This window comes from Rhea pennata, chromosome 1, assembly GCF_028389875.1.
Source record: "Rhea pennata isolate bPtePen1 chromosome 1, bPtePen1.pri, whole genome shotgun sequence".
Lineage (NCBI taxonomy): Eukaryota > Metazoa > Chordata > Aves > Rheiformes > Rheidae > Rhea > Rhea pennata.
Window position 1 is genome coordinate 213,339,733 of NC_084663.1, and position 17,707 is coordinate 213,357,439.

General features: G+C 42.0%; 1 protein-coding gene across 1 annotated transcript in view; it reads left to right on the forward strand.

Annotated features, from left to right (window-relative positions):
* The window catches only part of GUCY2F (guanylate cyclase 2F, retinal), a 46,032-nt gene that overhangs the window by 18,392 nt on the left and 9,933 nt on the right, over positions 1-17,707 (forward strand). Inside the window, exons 8-16 of the mRNA XM_062586214.1 lie at positions 303-383; positions 1,416-1,592; positions 2,592-2,748; positions 3,989-4,138; positions 6,792-6,940; positions 9,356-9,519; positions 9,795-9,987; positions 10,123-10,297; positions 15,353-15,451. Coding sequence (XP_062442198.1) covers positions 303-383; positions 1,416-1,592; positions 2,592-2,748; positions 3,989-4,138; positions 6,792-6,940; positions 9,356-9,519; positions 9,795-9,987; positions 10,123-10,297; positions 15,353-15,451 — 1,345 coding nt within the window. The remainder of the gene's footprint in view (positions 1-302; positions 384-1,415; positions 1,593-2,591; positions 2,749-3,988; positions 4,139-6,791; positions 6,941-9,355; positions 9,520-9,794; positions 9,988-10,122; positions 10,298-15,352; positions 15,452-17,707) is intronic.

Sequence of the window (17,707 nt, forward strand, 5' to 3'; positions counted from 1 at the left end):
TTAATGCCACAGAAAAACTCCAGAGAGACATCTTCCCTCTTAATCAATTTAAGATTGTTTATCAAATACCAATAACCACCTTCCAGGTATGATGTTCTGATCCAGGTGAAGATTTTGCCTCATCCTATTTTTGGAGGGTTTCCTGCTGATATTCTTATTTGAGTGCAATATAGAAAAAATCTACTGCTATGAATATTGAAAATTTCCAACTACTCTCAATGTCAAGGATCTGGAACTCAGATCTAGAACTCAGATCCCTATAGATATTTGCTCTGTCATTCACCCACCTGTATTGTGGACAGGGAGACTGGGTGTGGCTGAAAAAATTTGAGACGGGAGCAATTCACACTCTGCGGCAAAGCTCCACGAGCGTCTTGAGGAAGGTAGGAATGGGGGCTGACTGGGCTTGTGGAGGGGAGGTTGTTTTGGGGTCTTTGCAATTGTAGGAGATTTTTATTCTCCTTGTCTCCTGTTTATCCAGTGAATCATGCATCATTGCTGTTAGTAGTTTGTGCCTGGTGAAATTTGGTGGAAGGGACCATGTACAATTGCAAATGACAAGCCTGTCAGTGACCAATGGATCATATTCAGTAGCTTGCAAAATCCCACTGTGGACTTGATACTTCAAAGCTTGTGTGACACTAAATGTACAATGAGTTTTCTAAGTGACCATGTCCTCAAAAGCATAGTGGTTTGGAGCAAATCACCTCTGGTTGTATCAGGGCAGGATAATAGACTAATAACTATTTTTATGCATTATTTTTTGACTGCTTAGCAATGTGACACAAACGTAGCCATGCCTTTTGCTTAGTTTCCAGTTAAGCCGCCTTTTAGAAGCCTGCTTCTATCTTACTGCTATTACTTAATGACAAGTGAACCCATTTATTTTCCAGATTCAAGGCCATTAGTTATTGGCAGCTATTACTAATATTGGAGTACATTTTTTTTTTTTTTTGTATGTGTACCTATAGCAAGAGTTTACCAGTTCTCCAAAGCCACAATTAACAGATTGGTACTCCAGACACGGTGTTACTTTGCAGACCAGCCTTGAAACAAGACTCTCGAGGAATCCTGGAGCAAGACTTTACATGCTGAACTGAGTTCTCCCTAGCTAAGCCATGTTGTGAAGGCTCCAATCCAGCTTGTCTAAAGAATTAAAGTTTTCTATTGAGCTTCCTTCTGCTGTCTTGCTTTCTTTGTCTTACCAGTTAGATTAGGAAGAAAAGCTAAAAAAAGCCCAAAGCATAGGAGAGCTGAAAGGAAATGGTAAAGAAGTTGTTTTCTTCCCCATCCTTGTGTCAACATGAAAGACTGTTTGGGAGTAGAGGAATGGTAAGAGCATCTGATGATATAAAGAAGCTGTTGAACAGATGTCTGGCTGACTTGGTCTCCTGTGATTCACTGTCTTGTTTCAGATGAAAGATCTGCGTCATGAGAATGTGAATCCATTCTTGGGCTTTTTCTCTGACTGTGGCCTCTTTGCCATAGTAACAGAGTACTGCTCCCGAGGAAGCCTGGAGGACTTACTGAGAAATGAAGATATGAAACTGGATTGGATGTTCAAGTCCTCTCTTCTGATGGATCTAATTAAAGTAAATCCACTGCTTAGGCTGAGGCCTGACCTGCATGTGATTTTTGTACTGACATAGCTATTTCATCTAAGATTGTGAGATTTTTAAAGTTATGCTGGGTTAACCAATGTGAATGTAATTATACTGGTATACATGGGCCTTAAATGGAGATCTCTTCCTCCAGTTCTATTACCATCTGAGAGAAGCTCTATTTAGATTGTAAGGCTACACCCACCTGGCAGGCTGAGAAATGAAAACTATATATCAGACTGGAACTGACTGCCCAGAACAATTAAACTGCTGACAAATACCATCTTTCCAAAGATCCTTTCATGTCATGCAATCAGAACTGCACTCAATACAGAACCAAACTGTAGTCTTCCCCTGTCATGGGATGCTTACATGTATGGACACTCTGCAAGAGTATCCATATATTTCAACCACATCTCATGTGTTTTGATCACGTTATGGTGAACTGCCAGGCTGGGAACATGGGGGTAGGTGGCTTGCAGAGGGTGGACTTCCAGAACCATTCGTACAAGCCATGAGCTACATTCTGCTCCTCCCCGATTGAGTGGGATCAGGACATTCAGCTCTCAGTGGATCTGTGGCCTCCCTTCACCTAATATCTGGGCACTATTTGTGTCTTTCATCTTAAATTAGTCCAAAAAGTACAACCTTGGTGTGCAGTGAGTCCTAGGGCTACAAAGAAGGAGGTGTCTGATTCCTCCTAAAGATGCCAGTACTTTTCACTGTTAGTTTTGTCTGCCAGCTAGAGCTAACCCAAATGCTTGTTCCTAATTGATTTCTGAACTTCTCCCTAATTTCTTGAGCTGATCAACACCCGTGTTGCAGTTTGGCATGTTCTAGAGAATGGTGTCTGAACTGACTTCCATATTTGGTGTAGGGTCGAAACCATGTTTGACACCATTCAGGGTGAAAATTTGGCCTGGTGTCTCTGAATGCTGGTGGTTAATATGCTTCCTAAAGAACAGCATCAATGTTTTCTATATTTCACAGGGAATCAGGTATTTGCACCATCGAGATTTTGCCCATGGACGTCTCAAGTCTCGTAACTGTGTTGTGGATGGCCGGTTTGTGCTGAAAATCACTGATTACGGGTATAATGAGCTCTTAGAAACACAGAAATGCCCATACGTTCAGCCAGCCCCAGAAGGTAGGCATCATAAGAGAAGATTTGTTGGAAATATTTGTTCATGGATTAAAGATGTTTGCCCTAATATAACTGTTGGCTAGTGACTGTATGAGGAACTGTGTGTTTAATCTCAACAACATCCAGCTACCCATATGAAAGAGAGCTTAAGCATATCGAAGTTGGAGGAGGATTGAAGTGTATCTCGGATTGAAGGGACTCTGAATTTCTGTGATCGGTGGAATTCATTTCGTATTCTTAGCTCTGACCCTGTTTGTGAGGGTTTAGGTTAAGTTCAGTGCAGAGAGTCATGTTTTCTAAAGCTAGTCTGTCTGAAGCCCAAAACGATACAGATCTTTTTGGAAATACACCCTCTACTTGCCATTCCCTAAAGGCTACCACATGGAAGGGGCTGCATCTCAAGGGAAAAGATTTGGAGACTTTGGCTGGATTTCTTTCACCTGGTCCTTGCCATGGGGTTCCTCTGGTATCCCAGCTTATCCTTGAAACCTCATTTTGTGATGGCAACAGTGATTTGACATTCACACATTTCCATAGTGTCCCAGCTATGGCAGTTGCTGGAAGGCCTGGCTTCTCCTTCCTTACAAAAATTAGATATATTGCAGTGCTGGAACACTCCTTATTTCTATGACCCTGAATGCTCACTTACCAGGCTAACAATATCTTGATTTGAAAAAGATTCATTTCTTGATGATTTGGGGCATGTTTTACAATTGTATTTTTTATCATTTGAACTACTGAGATTACAAAGACTGTTCTTACTTTAGACTGCCACAAGTTGTAATTATGGAAACTGCTTTAATCTGAGAAAAACTACATGAAAAAATATTTTATTAGTTGTTACTTTATAAAAGAGCAACAAGAGTAGTAAGGAACCCAGGTTTTAGGGCCAATATTTTGTGTGACTGGTGTCTTCAAACAAAACAAAAGTAAAATCTTTTGATGGTGACAAGCCCCAAAGTTCAGGGCTGGCATTAAAATATACAAAATTGTGGTATAACAACACTTAAAAAAAAAAAAAAGAAAGAAAAGAAGAGTGAAATTCAGAAAACTCAAATTTCTTGTTGTGAGAGTAGTTTAATATTTTTAACACATCACAAGAAACAAAAGATTTGATCCAGTGAACAATGAAGTATGTTTCTGCCTTTCTTCAAATTACTGAAATGAAGAGCAAGGAAGATCATAGTAAATAGCAGTAACCTGAGCCCAAGTGGAAGAAAAGTAATGCTTGTGAATGTTTTAGAATTGCTCTGGACAGCTCCTGAGTTACTGAGGGACCCAGACATGCGCAGAAAAGGCACTTTCAAAGGAGACATTTACAGCTTTGCAATTATCCTACAAGAAGTGGTTGTTCGGGGTCCACCATACTGCACGTCAGATCTCACAGCTGAAGGTAGGAAACTATTTTAATTCATTTTTAAGGCTCTATACACAGTGTTCACGGAAGGTGTGGTCAACTTCTTGAGTAAAATATTGGTATGAAAATGAGGTCCCAAACATGGCCTTTCTCAGTGAGAGAAAGCTATTTTCAACAAAACATCCATAATGAGTATCAAAATGTGCAGTTCTGATCTCAGCCTCTGTTTGTGACTCAATCACTCTTTGTCTATAGCATCACAATTTTGCACCCCTCATGTTTCATTATATGCTGTGAGCCTTGAGTCCCAGCTGATTGGTCTCTCATGATGCTTCACAGCTTGCCTGCAGCTAAGCTGCTGCAGTGCACCTAGTCGTACCCCACAATTTTGACTTTTCATCTCAGTGTGGAGTGAAATCTGATGACAGAATTTCTCATACTTGGAAATTCATTTGCTTCTCACCCATCAGCCCTTATTTGTATGTCATGATGAGGGTGAGGTTTTTGGGCTGGACTCTGTGCTGGTTATGACTTTTTCCTGTTTTTTTCCCCATCTGTGTAGTCTGCATGTTCAGAGTCTTACAGTATCTGTAGCATTCATGTGTGGGCAAAGCTGTCTGAGCCATTTCTGCTTGCTGAAATTGTTTCTAAATCCAGCTGTGACTCAGTAAAGTAGGAAGGGTTTTTGGTGTACAAGTGAAGTGGTGTCTCCGTTCGTTATTTGCTAAATGTTATTTTTTCATTAATTACTTCCCCATTTACAGAGGTTCACCTTCCTCAGCAGAGATCAAAGTGGTACGTCATGAGTCTGTTAACTTATACAGAAGGTGGCTTATATCCGAAATAGAAAATAGCTGAACTGCTTAGGAACAGCTCATGGTACAACTCTTGTAAGATCAAACCGTGCTATGAATGCATAAGGAAACCAAACACATTTCAGTCAGAGTCACTTTCCAAACAGGGGTGGACGTGAAAACGATAAAAAAGGAGCTGATTTCAGTGAATGCCCATTCACATTTCAGACTGGGCAGTCCCTGGGGTGTCCTCCCATCTAGCCCCTCTGGAGAACCTTCAGCAGATGTTAAAAGTAGCACACTCTAGTTTCCTGATCTGATAAAATGAATTTCTGCTCATTGCTTCCTAATCCTCAAAGAGCTTTCAGTCATGGCATGAACTTTCAAACTGTCTGAGGAAGGCTTTATCCCTTGGCTGCCTCTGGAAGTATTTGGGCCAGGTTCTTTATTCATTTAATTTGGTGGAGTCTGGTATAATGGGACAAGGGGAGCTTTAACGTAAACTGTCAAAACTGAAAATCTTTGGGTACTCACACTGACAGCTGTGGAAATGGAGGCCTCATGGTAGGAAGCTGCCAGAAAGTTACTGCTCTGCACTGCACAAGATAAAATCTTTGAAAAGAGACAATCAGATTTTTTTTTTTAAGCATGAAGATACACTTCTACCTGGCATTTTTTCAGTGGCAAAGTTGGCTCCCCAACCTTCTCTGCTCTCTGAAGGTGACTCTTCTTCTCAGTCAAAATTGCAGAGACCCAGGCTTAAAAGCAACAACAACATGCCAATACCTCTTTGAAAACATCCTCAGAAATTTCACTGCTCTAATATAAAACAAGTTCCCACAGAGGGTAACCGCAGTGCAGCTGAGGAAGTGGCAACCTGTAATTTGGGATATGAATTGAAATGCCAGGGCAGGGAAGAGGGAAATTTCATGTGGATCCACAGCAAAAATGTCACCTCTAGTATATATTTCATAAGAAATACTTAAACTAAAGCCAGTGCTCAAGTCAGAGCGTTCCACTTCCAGCAGAAGAGCCCTTGGATGGTCAACAGCTCCTGCAAAGGAGAGAGAAACTACCAAGGATTTGCAAGTGCTGGAGATTGCTCTGGTTGCCAAGTGTCTTTAGCCATCCCCTCTGCTAGCCAGTCACTGTCCTGGCACTGCTGTGTGATAAACTTCATCCTGTCTTGGACTCATAGGCTATGATCAGACATCACAGTCCCCCATCCATGATTCAACTGTCAAAGAAATCTGAAGCTCAGCTCCTTCGCTGTAAGTGTGTTTTAGCCAGAAACTGCTGATACAAGGACTAACTTATCCGGGTCTGCAAGCTCAGGCCCAGTTCTTTATCAGTCTGCTTTCACCTCTGGGTAGGGAGTCACTTCCCAGACGTTGATTTGAATCCATGCCCTCCCCCTTAAAATATTTTCCACTGTTTACATTCCCAACAGCCTCCTACATGGTTCCCATTTAGCAAAGAAGGGTCAGAGGCTGGTATCCTTCCTGTCTGGGCATGGCCTTAACCCTCACCTCTTTTAGAGGACCACAGTCACTCATATAGAGAGGCAGAGGCAATTTTATTAAGCACAAACCTCCAGGCTCACACATCCATGTATCACACAAGCTTCCCCCATCCTGCCACGTTATTGCTCATAACTTTTCTCTCCACGGATAGGAGGCAAACAAATCTCTCTTTCTTAATTCTTTTGAGACTCCTAGCAGATATGGCAGCTACAATGGAGGAAAGCACATCCCCTTCAGGTTCATTTAACACAGCCATGAATAACAGCCTATGATGGCCAAGGGCATGAGCAAAGAAGAGGTGACAAGGTCCATGTCACTGTCAGTGAGAGCCCCCCTTTCACAGGATGCTGCACATTCTTTTCTTCATCACAGAAATTATAAAGAAAGTGAAAAAACCGCCTCCCCTGTGCCGCCCAAACATAGCCCCCGAGACGGCCCCGATGGAGTGTATCCAGGTGATGAAGCAATGCTGGGGTGAAGCTCCTGAACGACGGCCCAGCTTTGAGGAGATATTTCACAAGGTCAGTGAACAGAGCAGCAGATGTAATCCCGTGTTCTCATGTGGCAGTGAAGCTTTAAGGGTGGTCTCAGGAAATGGTTGGAGCAGGGGTCTTGGAGCTCTAGTTTTGCCCCTGCTGTTGGCTCATTTTGCAGTCTGTGATATCTAGATATCTGTCCTCATTGGTCAGCTCTAGCCAGACTCACACTCTGTGCTGGATGTGGACTTCAATGGCACTACCATGCAGGATGTGGTGCAGGCCTGGTGTCCTCATTTCTGCAATGCACCTGCCCTGATGGATTACGATGATGATTATGATGATATCTCCAGACCTGAGGGCTGTGCTGCCATTCAGAGAGACCTGGACAGGCTGGAGAGTTGAGTGGAGAGGAACCTCCTGAGGTTCAACAAGGGCAAGGGCAGAGTCCTGCACCTAGGGAGAAATAACCCCAGGCACCAGTCCAAGCTGGGGTCTGCCCTTGTGGAGAGCAGCTCTGCAGAGAAGGACCTGGGAGTGCTGGTGGATGACAAGTTGGCCTTGTGGCCAGGAAGGCCAGTGGTCTCCTGGGGTGCCTTAGGAAGAGTGTTGGCAGCAGGTGGAGGGAGGTGATCCTGCCCCTCTCCTCAGCCCTGGGGAGGCCTCATCTCGAGTCCTGTGTCCAGTTCTGGGCTTCCCAGGACAAGAGAGACATGGAGCTACTGGAGAGAGTCCAGTGTAGGGCTGCAAAGATGATCAGAGATCTTGAGCACCTGCCCTGTGAGGAACGGCTGCGAGAGCTGGGCCTCTTCAGCGTGGGGAAGGGAAGGCTGAGGGGGGATCTGATCAATGTGTACAAGTACCTGAAGGGAGGGTGTTAAGGGGATGAGAACAAACTCTTTTCAGTGGTCCCCAGGGACAGGACAAGAGGCAATGGGCAGAAATTGAAGCACAGGAAGTTCTGCCTGAAGGTGTGGGGGGAATTTCTTCCCTGTGAGAGTGACGGAGCCCTGGACCAGGTTGCCCAGAGAGGTTGTGGAGTCTCCTTCTGTGGAGATCTTCAAGGCTCGCCTGGATGCAACCCTGTCTACCATGCTGTAGGTGACCCTGCTGAGCAGGGAGGTTGGCCTAGATGATCTCCAGAGGTCCCTTCCAACCTTACTGATTCTATGATTCTATGATCTAAATGTTACTGGATCTTTTAAAGTCTGACGGAAAGACCTTTTTATTTCTTCTTAGTCACACTGTCAACAATATCTGTAAGATCCCAAGCTGACAGCAAACTGAATGAGGTTAAGTGACCCTTGATGTCAAAGAATGGCTGACTAGACTAAGACTCTTTGGCCTGGAGAAGAGGTAGCTGAGGGCAGATATGAAAAACATCTATGAAATCATGAGTGCTTTAGAGAAGGTGATTAGGGAACAATAGTTTATCATTTCTCATAATACAGGAACTAGGGACATTAAATGAGCAAAATGAGTCAGAGGAAACAAAAGGAGATACTTCTTCACATGGTGCATATGTAAATCACAGAATTTGTTGCCACAGGATGTTTCCAAGTGTTTAAAAGGCAATTAGACAAATTAATGAAAGGAAAATTCACCAAGGACTATTAAACACAAAGATACAACATTTGGCTTAGGAAGCCTTTGAACTGCAAATTAGTGGAGGCTGGGAACATATCCAAGGGAAATATGACTGTACATGAGCCCTGGTTTTCCCTGGACATCTGTTACTGGCTACTCTCGTGGACAGGAACTGGCAAAATAAACCCTTGGTCTGATCCAGGAGTGCAGTTCCTGTATTCTTAAAAGGTCAAACTAGATAATCTAATTCTACCTTTCAATTCCATGCAACTATAATTAATTTTACACTCACGCAACTCCACTGCTGATGCTAAGGCAGCATCTGAACCCACAATTTGTCCGAATGGCTCAGATGCTGAGCTTCAGCTCGAGAGAAGAGATCATAACCCGGGATGGAGTTGGGATTGTGGGGGGCATGCCTGCATACAAAGGTGACTTTAAGACTGACAAGACATAAGCAAGTTGTAAATACTGCCTGTGCCTTGCCCTGGCATTTGTGGATCTAAATGCAAGGGCTGGTCCTAACCAATGAAGCTATCATGGGATAAACGAGGGGTGCAAACGAGCAGCATGCTGAGACTTCCTAACAGCTCGGATACATGCTGTCATCCCATGGGAGGTGATGTTTGCCCTAACATTCAGTGAAAGGTCATAGAGGAGTAACATGCCCTCAAGCAGTTTCTGTATTTAGTGATGCAAATTCACACTGTAGTGTGCCTGTTTCCTTTATTGTTTGAAGTTTTACCCTTGACAAAACCAGTCTTTAGTATTCTTCCTTTAAAATAAGTCTTTGCTTGTTGTTCTTTTCCAAATTTGTGATACTGCAATGGTTTAATGAGTTGAGAAAATAACTATCCAGTTTGATTTTTCTAGTTCAAAACCATCAACAAAGGCAAAAAGACCAATATCATTGACTCAATGCTCAGAATGCTTGAGCAATATTCGAGCAACCTGGAAGATTTAATCAGGGAGCGGACTGAAGAGCTAGAGATTGAGAAACAGAAGACAGAGAAACTCCTGTCACAAATGCTTCCCCCGTAAGTATGGTACTTTAGATGGTAAAAAAACTTGTGTCACTGCATAGCCAGATTGGACCCAAGAGTTCCACAGAACTGAGAAAGTCTGCAGACCAGACCTCCAATTTTGGCAAGCATATTCCAGTCAAAGCAAGAAACTTTATGTTCATAAACAATTCTTAGAGCCCTATAAACCCTTCTATTTATTAGAAGATCTTTTGGGCATAGTAGGAGCTCTTGGGTGTGCTAAGACGAGATCCCTTGCCAGGTCGTCTTTTCTCATTTTGTCATTTCAGATCAGTTGCAGAAGCCCTCAAAACTGGTGGCACTGTGGAGCCAGAGTATTTTGACCAGGTCACCATCTACTTCAGTGATATTGTGGGATTCACAACCATCTCTGCCCTGAGCGAACCCATTGAAGTAGTTGACCTCCTGAATGACCTTTACACTCTATTTGATGCTGTTCTTGGCAACCATGATGTTTACAAGGTGAGAAGCACCTGGGCATTGGGATCAAATCAACCCTGGGTCAAACATTCCTTTGGTTTTATTCTGATACCCTTATTTTTCTTTTTTTCCTATTTTTAGAATATTTTTTTCTAATAATGTCATGGTGTTTGGCAGGTGGAGACAATTGGTGATGCCTACATGGTTGCCTCAGGGCTCCCAAAACGAAATGGAAACAAGCATGCTGCTGAAATAGCCAACATGTCCCTGGACATTCTCAGCTCAGTGGGAACCTTCAAGATGAGACACATGCCTGACATTCCCATCAGGATACGGATAGGGCTACACACAGGTAAGCAGCAGTGCTCGCCTGTGCCTGAACATCAAAGAACTTCTTTATAGTTATATTTCCAGTTTTGAATGATTTCTCCCCACCCACCCCAAAACAAGCACCCCTAGATAATGCTTAAAAATATTTCATAGCAGCTAGAGCATTGAAATGGGGAAAAAACCCACTTAGGTATGTTATAAAGAAAGGAAATTGCCTGTTTTCTTAAACCAGAAGTCAGAAGGTAGTCAATGAACGGTGGAGTAGCAGGAAGTTCTTTTTTAATGCAAAGTATATTTAAATTCAGGGGGGAGGGAGAGATAAGACTTCAGTTATCATATAATTGAAAGTATGACTAGGATTTTAAATGAAGAGACCCCTGCTGTTATCATAGAGTCAGTATTTTTAGAATAGATATAAACCTTCATAATTTTAGATCACAATCACCCACTAATACATTTTTCCCAGCTATTCATTACTGAACTTCTTGTATCGTTCTATGAAGTACCAGGTATTGACCATTGCTAGAAGAAAAAGAATGGATAAGGTTATCCAGGAGTCTGATACACTAATGACCACCTTTTTGCAGATTTGGTACTGCAGGTGCTTTACAGGAGAAGTCAATGTCCTGGTCCTTACCGTATACCTGGGAAACAAAAGCAGAGAAAAGGCAGTGACTCACCCAGAAAGCTCCAAGAACAGAGCTGTGACTTGAGCGGAGCTAAAATCAATACTTTCTATCTCCTAGACCATATAATTTCTTCTTTGGGAATTATGTCTGAAAAGTCATAACCCCACTGTTTCCTTTGTAATTTGGGGGTCTTAGCTGGTCCTTCACAGAGGTATGAAGCAAAAAGGAGTGACTGCACGAGCACTGTGAGTTTTATATTCTGGTAGCAATCAGACAAGAATACGGCCCCAACTTGTCTTTCCCAGAGCAGGAGCCTCTGGAGCACTAGCAGCACATTTTCAACACAGAAAGAGAAGAATTCAGTGTGCAGCATCTTCTGCTGCCTGTTGACAGCGGTTTTGCAATATGCCTTCCATGCACCCAGCCAAAAATCTGTCCCTAGGTGATGTGTATAGGGAGTTAGCTATGTTTTTTGGGTTTTTTTAATGAAGTTTGTGTGTTTGGAAAGCAATTTTGCCATGAGCTATTGTGCAGGATATGAGACAAAGAGGGGAAGTAGTTGGTGTTTTCTTTTTAAAGAACCAGGAGCCAGATCTCGTTTTGGGCAGATTTTGCAATGTTCTTCTGTCATGGGAGCAGAAAGAAATACATGCTCTGATCAGCTGCGCTGAAAGCAGAGTTTGATTAACCTGAAACCCCATTGCTCCTGAGGAAAGAAACCCGAAGAGGGAATCACTAGCATCACAAAGAAACACATGGGGAGAAGAGGGCTTGGCTAACATTTTCGCCAGCTTGGAAAGGATGGAGAATGGGTGTGAACAATCATTTTTGTGGTCCCACTGCCTTTTGGAAGCTGGTGCTGAAAAAAATCTTGCAGTCCTTTTCCTGAAAGTTCATAAAATGCCACTGTGGTGTGGACTGCCTCATCTCTGTCCCTCCTGGGCCATTATGTCCGCTCCCACTCTGACAGAGAGCTGGGACCTTCTGCTGGCGGTGCTCACAGCCCGCTTGTGTCAATGCGTGGGTAAGACAAGGGCGGTGAGAAGGTCAGTTGTCTGTTTTTCCCTTTTTTCAAATGCGCTTAGGATTCTTGGCTCTCTTTTCTCGACTTGACTGTCAGTCCAGAGAAACTCAGCTGACTCAGCTGCTTCCACACTGGCCATATCTGGGCTGGAGCTGGATGGTGGGGGAGAGCAGCAGCGAGAAGACAAGCTTTCCCGTGGAGGCTTAGCTGTTTATCAGTCAGGATCTCTGGCAGGCAGCCCCACGCTTCGGTCGAGCTTATTAACCTCCACAGCATCGCTGATGGCTCTTGCAGAGGTTTAGCCAGCACGGCTCGTTAACTGTAACCCCTGGCGAAAAAAAAAAAACATTTAAAAACAAACTAGAGAACCTGTATAATTAAACAAGTAGGCCAAAACGTTCTCATCGCAGAGTCTCTGTTTTCCTCTGGAAGTTGTTACTGTGGGAGATTTATCTCTGGAAGTTTTTTTGTTAGCCCTTATTGAGGCTGTCTAGACATGGGGGAACACACACAGGCAGCAAAAGCAGTAAATGAATTAACTCTTAGACACATTCGATGAAGAGCAATCCTTTAGTCATCCTTAGATTTTAAGAGTGATTTTGAACTGAATAATAACTTTCTGCAACTGAAAGGTGAGCTTGGAAGGGATGCTCTAGAAAACCCTAAAAATCTTACCTCTCTGAGGTTGTGAGGTTCACAGAAATGATTAGATGATTGACTTGACAGATTAGGAAACTTAGATTTAGGCTTCCATGTGGAGGTGTTTGTAGGAGTGTCAGGGACCTGTGCTCCCTGTGTAGTCAGTGGAGATCCGGCAGATATGGTAAGACCCTGGAGAGCCATTTCAGCTGCAGGAGGGTGCTTTAAGGTGAGCTGAAAGTCCCTTATGGCTCCATTGACTGCACTGACTTGGTCTCCACTGGCTGCAGTGGGAGCTCAGCTACCTGATTTTATGCTTCTTAAAATAGAATAAATTCCCCTGTGCAGTGAGGGTTGCTTTTTTTCCATAAGAACCATTTATTTGTGTCCTTACAGCGCATAGCTCGGAAGGAGCTCTGATCGTTACCGAGATTTCTGAGTGCTGCAATCATATTATTATCGCAAAATAAAGCAAGCCTATGCTATGTGAGTGAATGTTCTCTCAGAAAAAGACCTTACTGAAGTATGCATTTAAAGACCTCCAGAAAGACCCTTTATTTATGCATATGCCACACTGATGAGCCCACATTAATGATCAGTTCCGTAAGCCTTAAGTCCTTGACCTAGTAGTATCGACAGTCCCTTTTTCAGCTGTATTATAGAGGTGCCTATAGACTGTCAAAATTAGACCCTGCAAACCTTCCTTTAACACTTATTTCCTCTCCTGAAGAGCTTGAACCAAAGCAGAGAGCATAAAAAAGATGGAAATTAAATTAGAAGGGACATGGCCATGCAGTGGCTTACCCGAAGCTGCACAGCGTGTTTGTGGCGGTAATGCCATTAAATGAGGCTCTCCTAACTGCCAGTGTTCCCCACATGCTACGTTCGGGTCGCATAAGTTGTTTAAGTGCTTGCAACACTTTTGTTATTGGTACGGTAGTCTTCCTCTTCTTTTCTTAAACTTTAAGCAAGTTGTGCCTCATCAGGCAGGAGTTAAAACTGGTTTTACCTCTAGTTTACATCCTCTATAAATTAGGTTAAAATAGTGCTACTTTGACTTCTCAGAAATGACTTTTCGAGAGTTACAGACAAAAGGAGCACTTGTAAAGTTCTCTATGTTTTTCAGCTTTGCAAGAATGGTGTATTTCAAAGTGCTTTTTATTCAAGTGAATAAATGGGTTAGACTGAGAGCTAAAATACATGTGTGTATGTATGTGCCTTAACAGAGTTTCATTGACTTTAAGATACATCTGAAAACTATGAAGAATCAGTTTTGTGACTAAGGTTAAAATCATAGAGAAATTGTTGCTTTGTTATATTGTCATCAATATTCAGCAGCAAATGGATAACTGATCACATCTAAATTATTAGGCTACAATTATTATAAAATAATTATTACAATTGCAACTATTAAAAAATTATTAGGCTACAATTATTTAAAAATAACAATATACAACATTTTGTGTTATCAAAAATATTTTCTTATCTATAGTGTACTTTCAAATACTGTTGCTAATATACTACATCCATATCTCTTGCAATCTTTCATGGGAAAAGATTTCCTAGAGATCAGTTTTGCTAAATCTTAACCTAGAAAAGTCAATGAGTTGAAGAGCTACATGCAGAGCCCTAAAAGACTTATGGCATAAAAGCATTCAATGGAAAATACAAAGAATCTTGTCTTTTCTCTACAGGAAATCCTCTCTTTACATATCTGAAAGCACTCTATTTTCTGTTTTTTCCTTTCCTTCTTTTCTTTTCCTTTTTCTTTTCTTTTCTTTTCTTTTCTTTTCTTTTCTTTTCTTTTCTTTTCTTTTCTTTTCTTTTCTTTTCTTTTCTTTTCTTTTCTTTTCTTTTCTTTTCTTTTCTTTTCTTTTTTTCTTTTCTTTTCTTTTCTTTTCTTTTCTTTTCTTTTCTTTTCTTTTCTTTTCTTTTCTTTTCTTTTCTTTTCTTTTCTTTTCTTTTCCTTCTTTCTTTCTTTCTTTCTTCTTTTTTTGCATTTTTTTTGGCATTTATTTTGCAAGCTGGACCTTTTGATATGTAGGTGATGAAATTTAGCATCTAATCCTTCAGAACACAGTCCAAACATTTGCTGATCCCAGTGCCTCGGATGACAGTTGTTTGTGCTATTTGGCTGTCACATTTTAAATTTGAGCTGTGTGTGTGCGTTTTCGTGTGAATCCTGCATGCATACCTCTCCCTGAGAACTTGGCACTAGTTCTTTGGGAGCTACTTTGGAAGGGAGTAGATCTTAACTAAAGCATGAGAGAGAGGAAAAATAAACAATATTTGGCCAGACAGGCAAGCTTATGATGTCTTCCTTTCCAAGGAGGGGACACAGGGTGGTCCAGTGTGCTGCCAGCATCTTTTGAGATCCAATGCTGACTTAAAACACTATTTCACAGGGACACAGGGCATGTCACAGGATATGAACTTCAGTTTTCCTAGGTGGAAAAGCAGGTCAGAGCCAGCTGATTAAGAAGAGATTTCAATAGTTTTTGAACTTCTGATGACTGTGAATGAATTTCTCCCAGATGAGAGTCAATCAAAGTCTTTCCACATACGACCTTTGTCTATTAGGCATAAAACCCACTGTGCAACCCGTTTATGTAATCTTCAGTGGCTTGTAGCAAGCACCAAAGCCAGTAAAATCTTTAAAGATCCTTCTCCTGTATTCCGAAGTAGTTTTTGAATATCAGAGGAGCAGATCAGATTTGTCTATCAGTGAGGTCCTTGATTTGTGTAGTACCATTGTTCAGGTTATACAAATGATGACTCTTTCCAGGGCCTTGTGTGGCAGGCGTGGTAGGTCTTACCATGCCACGGTACTGCCTCTTCGGGGACACGGTGAACACGGCATCGCGGATGGAGTCTACGGGCCTGCGTGAGTATCTGTAACAGCATGTGGGGGTGGGTTGTTAGCAGATTTCTCCAGAAGGGTGAAGAGCTGTACGTCTTTAGTTAGAGACATTGCAATGGAAACAGCAGTGGTGAAAGGGCAAGTCTAAAGATTAAAATTAAAAGCTGCCTAGGCAGTAGGCCAGAGTTTTGCCCTCATACACCGGTCTTTAAGACAAGGAGGTCATTCAGTTTTGCTTCTCTTTTCCATGAAGTCTCTCAAGCAAACATTCAGCCTGGTCCTGTGATATGGGATCTGCAAACAGACTGACTCAATGTTGACTCACACTCTGCATGGCAATTACAGTCCTCTGATTTAGAGCTCATTAATCAAAATTAATGTGGATCTTGCCCTAGATTTCTCCTACACAAGGGCTGCTAGTTACATCATACTTTCAGACAGGTCAGTGCAGAGGTCCCTTAGTTCCTGCACAACATTATAATGTACCAGTCACGGCTGGTATAAGGCAAGGGGTGAAGCACACGTGGGCACTGCTTCCATCATGCTGTTGGAATCAGAGAGAGAAAAGTAGACCACAGAAGATGGTGCACCTCAGTGTTCAGGGCTTATTGGTGTGGTTTGTGATGGATTCACTCATTAGCAATAGCAACCCTATGAACAAATGTTGTCAGGTCCTAATAAAATCCTTAAGCTTCCCTTCTCCTTTGGGCTTCTTGATGTCTTTCTTCATGGGTTGAGGGTCATGCTATTTTTCCCCTCAAGTTCTTATCTCTATTTCCTGAGTGTTCTGGTTGGAAAAACCAAGTCTCCACTTACAGAGCCCATAGCTGCAGAAGGTAAGACAGTACCATCTCTTACTGTCCCTTGACTGGAGGCCCCTAGACATATAAAAAGAGGTGATGAGAAAGGAACATTTACCTGCATTTCAGTCCTCCGTGAGCATAGATCTACCTTGTATTGGTGTCTTAGGCTAACACATGGATCTATAAACCATAGTGGCTAGTGGCTAATCTGTGGATGACACAGCAGGCAATTAGAGACAGCAGAGTCTTTAGCTGTCCTGCAAGATTTTCTAATTTGCTCATTTCTAACTTTTTCTAAGATTTTCTAACCATCTGTTAGAGCCCTAGGTGGTATTAATCCTAAAGCCTTATCAACAAGAGAGGTTTGAATACGTTTTTGACGTTCAAGCCTTCAGTACAAGGAGATTTCTAAAGACGGTATGTCTCATATTTTAACCTTAGCTCTTCTCTGGCCTCCTTCTTGACATTTTTAACAACTCTAAGAGGTGGGCCAATATGTCTAGCTCACAAGTCGCAGGAAGTCTGTGCTATTTAAAATTAAGATATTGAGAACTTGTCAGACCAGAAATATGTTGTAGTATATAGACCACATTGGAACTTTTTTCAATTTGTCATATAGCTCTCACATTTCTAGCTCCAATGATTTCAATTAGATTGATTAGACTAACAATTAGACTAATCATTAATCAAGAAAGATAGTCTTTCTTGTGATTAACATGACTTAATTTAGGAGGCAGGTATTGAATTTAGAAAACTGTGGAGAGGAATACTTTGATGGTAGATTCCTAATGGCAAGAGAGCTGTTTGAAGGTTCTCAAGGTTTAGATCCTGGAAATGTGAAGTCCCACTGAAAGTGGAAGTATCAGGAGCATTACAGATACAAAATTGCTCTTTCATATTAATAGAAATATAAATGGATACACAGTAATAGGAAGATTGTAGGTTAGTGTCTCGGGAAATGTAGCTCAAAACTGTGTGGTCCTCCTCTGCATATTTGAACTGCTGTTCTTCTTTCTGATCATTCTGCAAAAATTTAATTTGTTCATCCCAGATCCTTCAAGGGAGAAGAAAATGGAAGTGTGATACATTTGAAAGATGATACAGAACCACATTCTCATCATGTCCCTGTGCAAATTCCTTCTCCTGTATGTCTCAACATCTGCTTTTCAGATGATTGTTCATGGGAAACAGGACTGGACCAAAATATTTAGGTGCCTGGACCAGGACTTTCATTGAATGCTTCGCCTTTCTTCCTCACTGCTTAGTTAAGCTGTTGCAATAGATATTAAAAGTGACATCCTTGATTCCAGCCAGCAGCGTTGCTCTAACACCATTCACTGTCTTTATTAAGAGCCAGAATTTCCATGCTCAGCATGTTACTCTATTTGGCATCCTTCTGCAGAGAGTCCCCAATGCAAATCTTATCTTACTTCATGCTTTTTGCAGATTTATCTGGAAGGATCCAATCAATCACCAT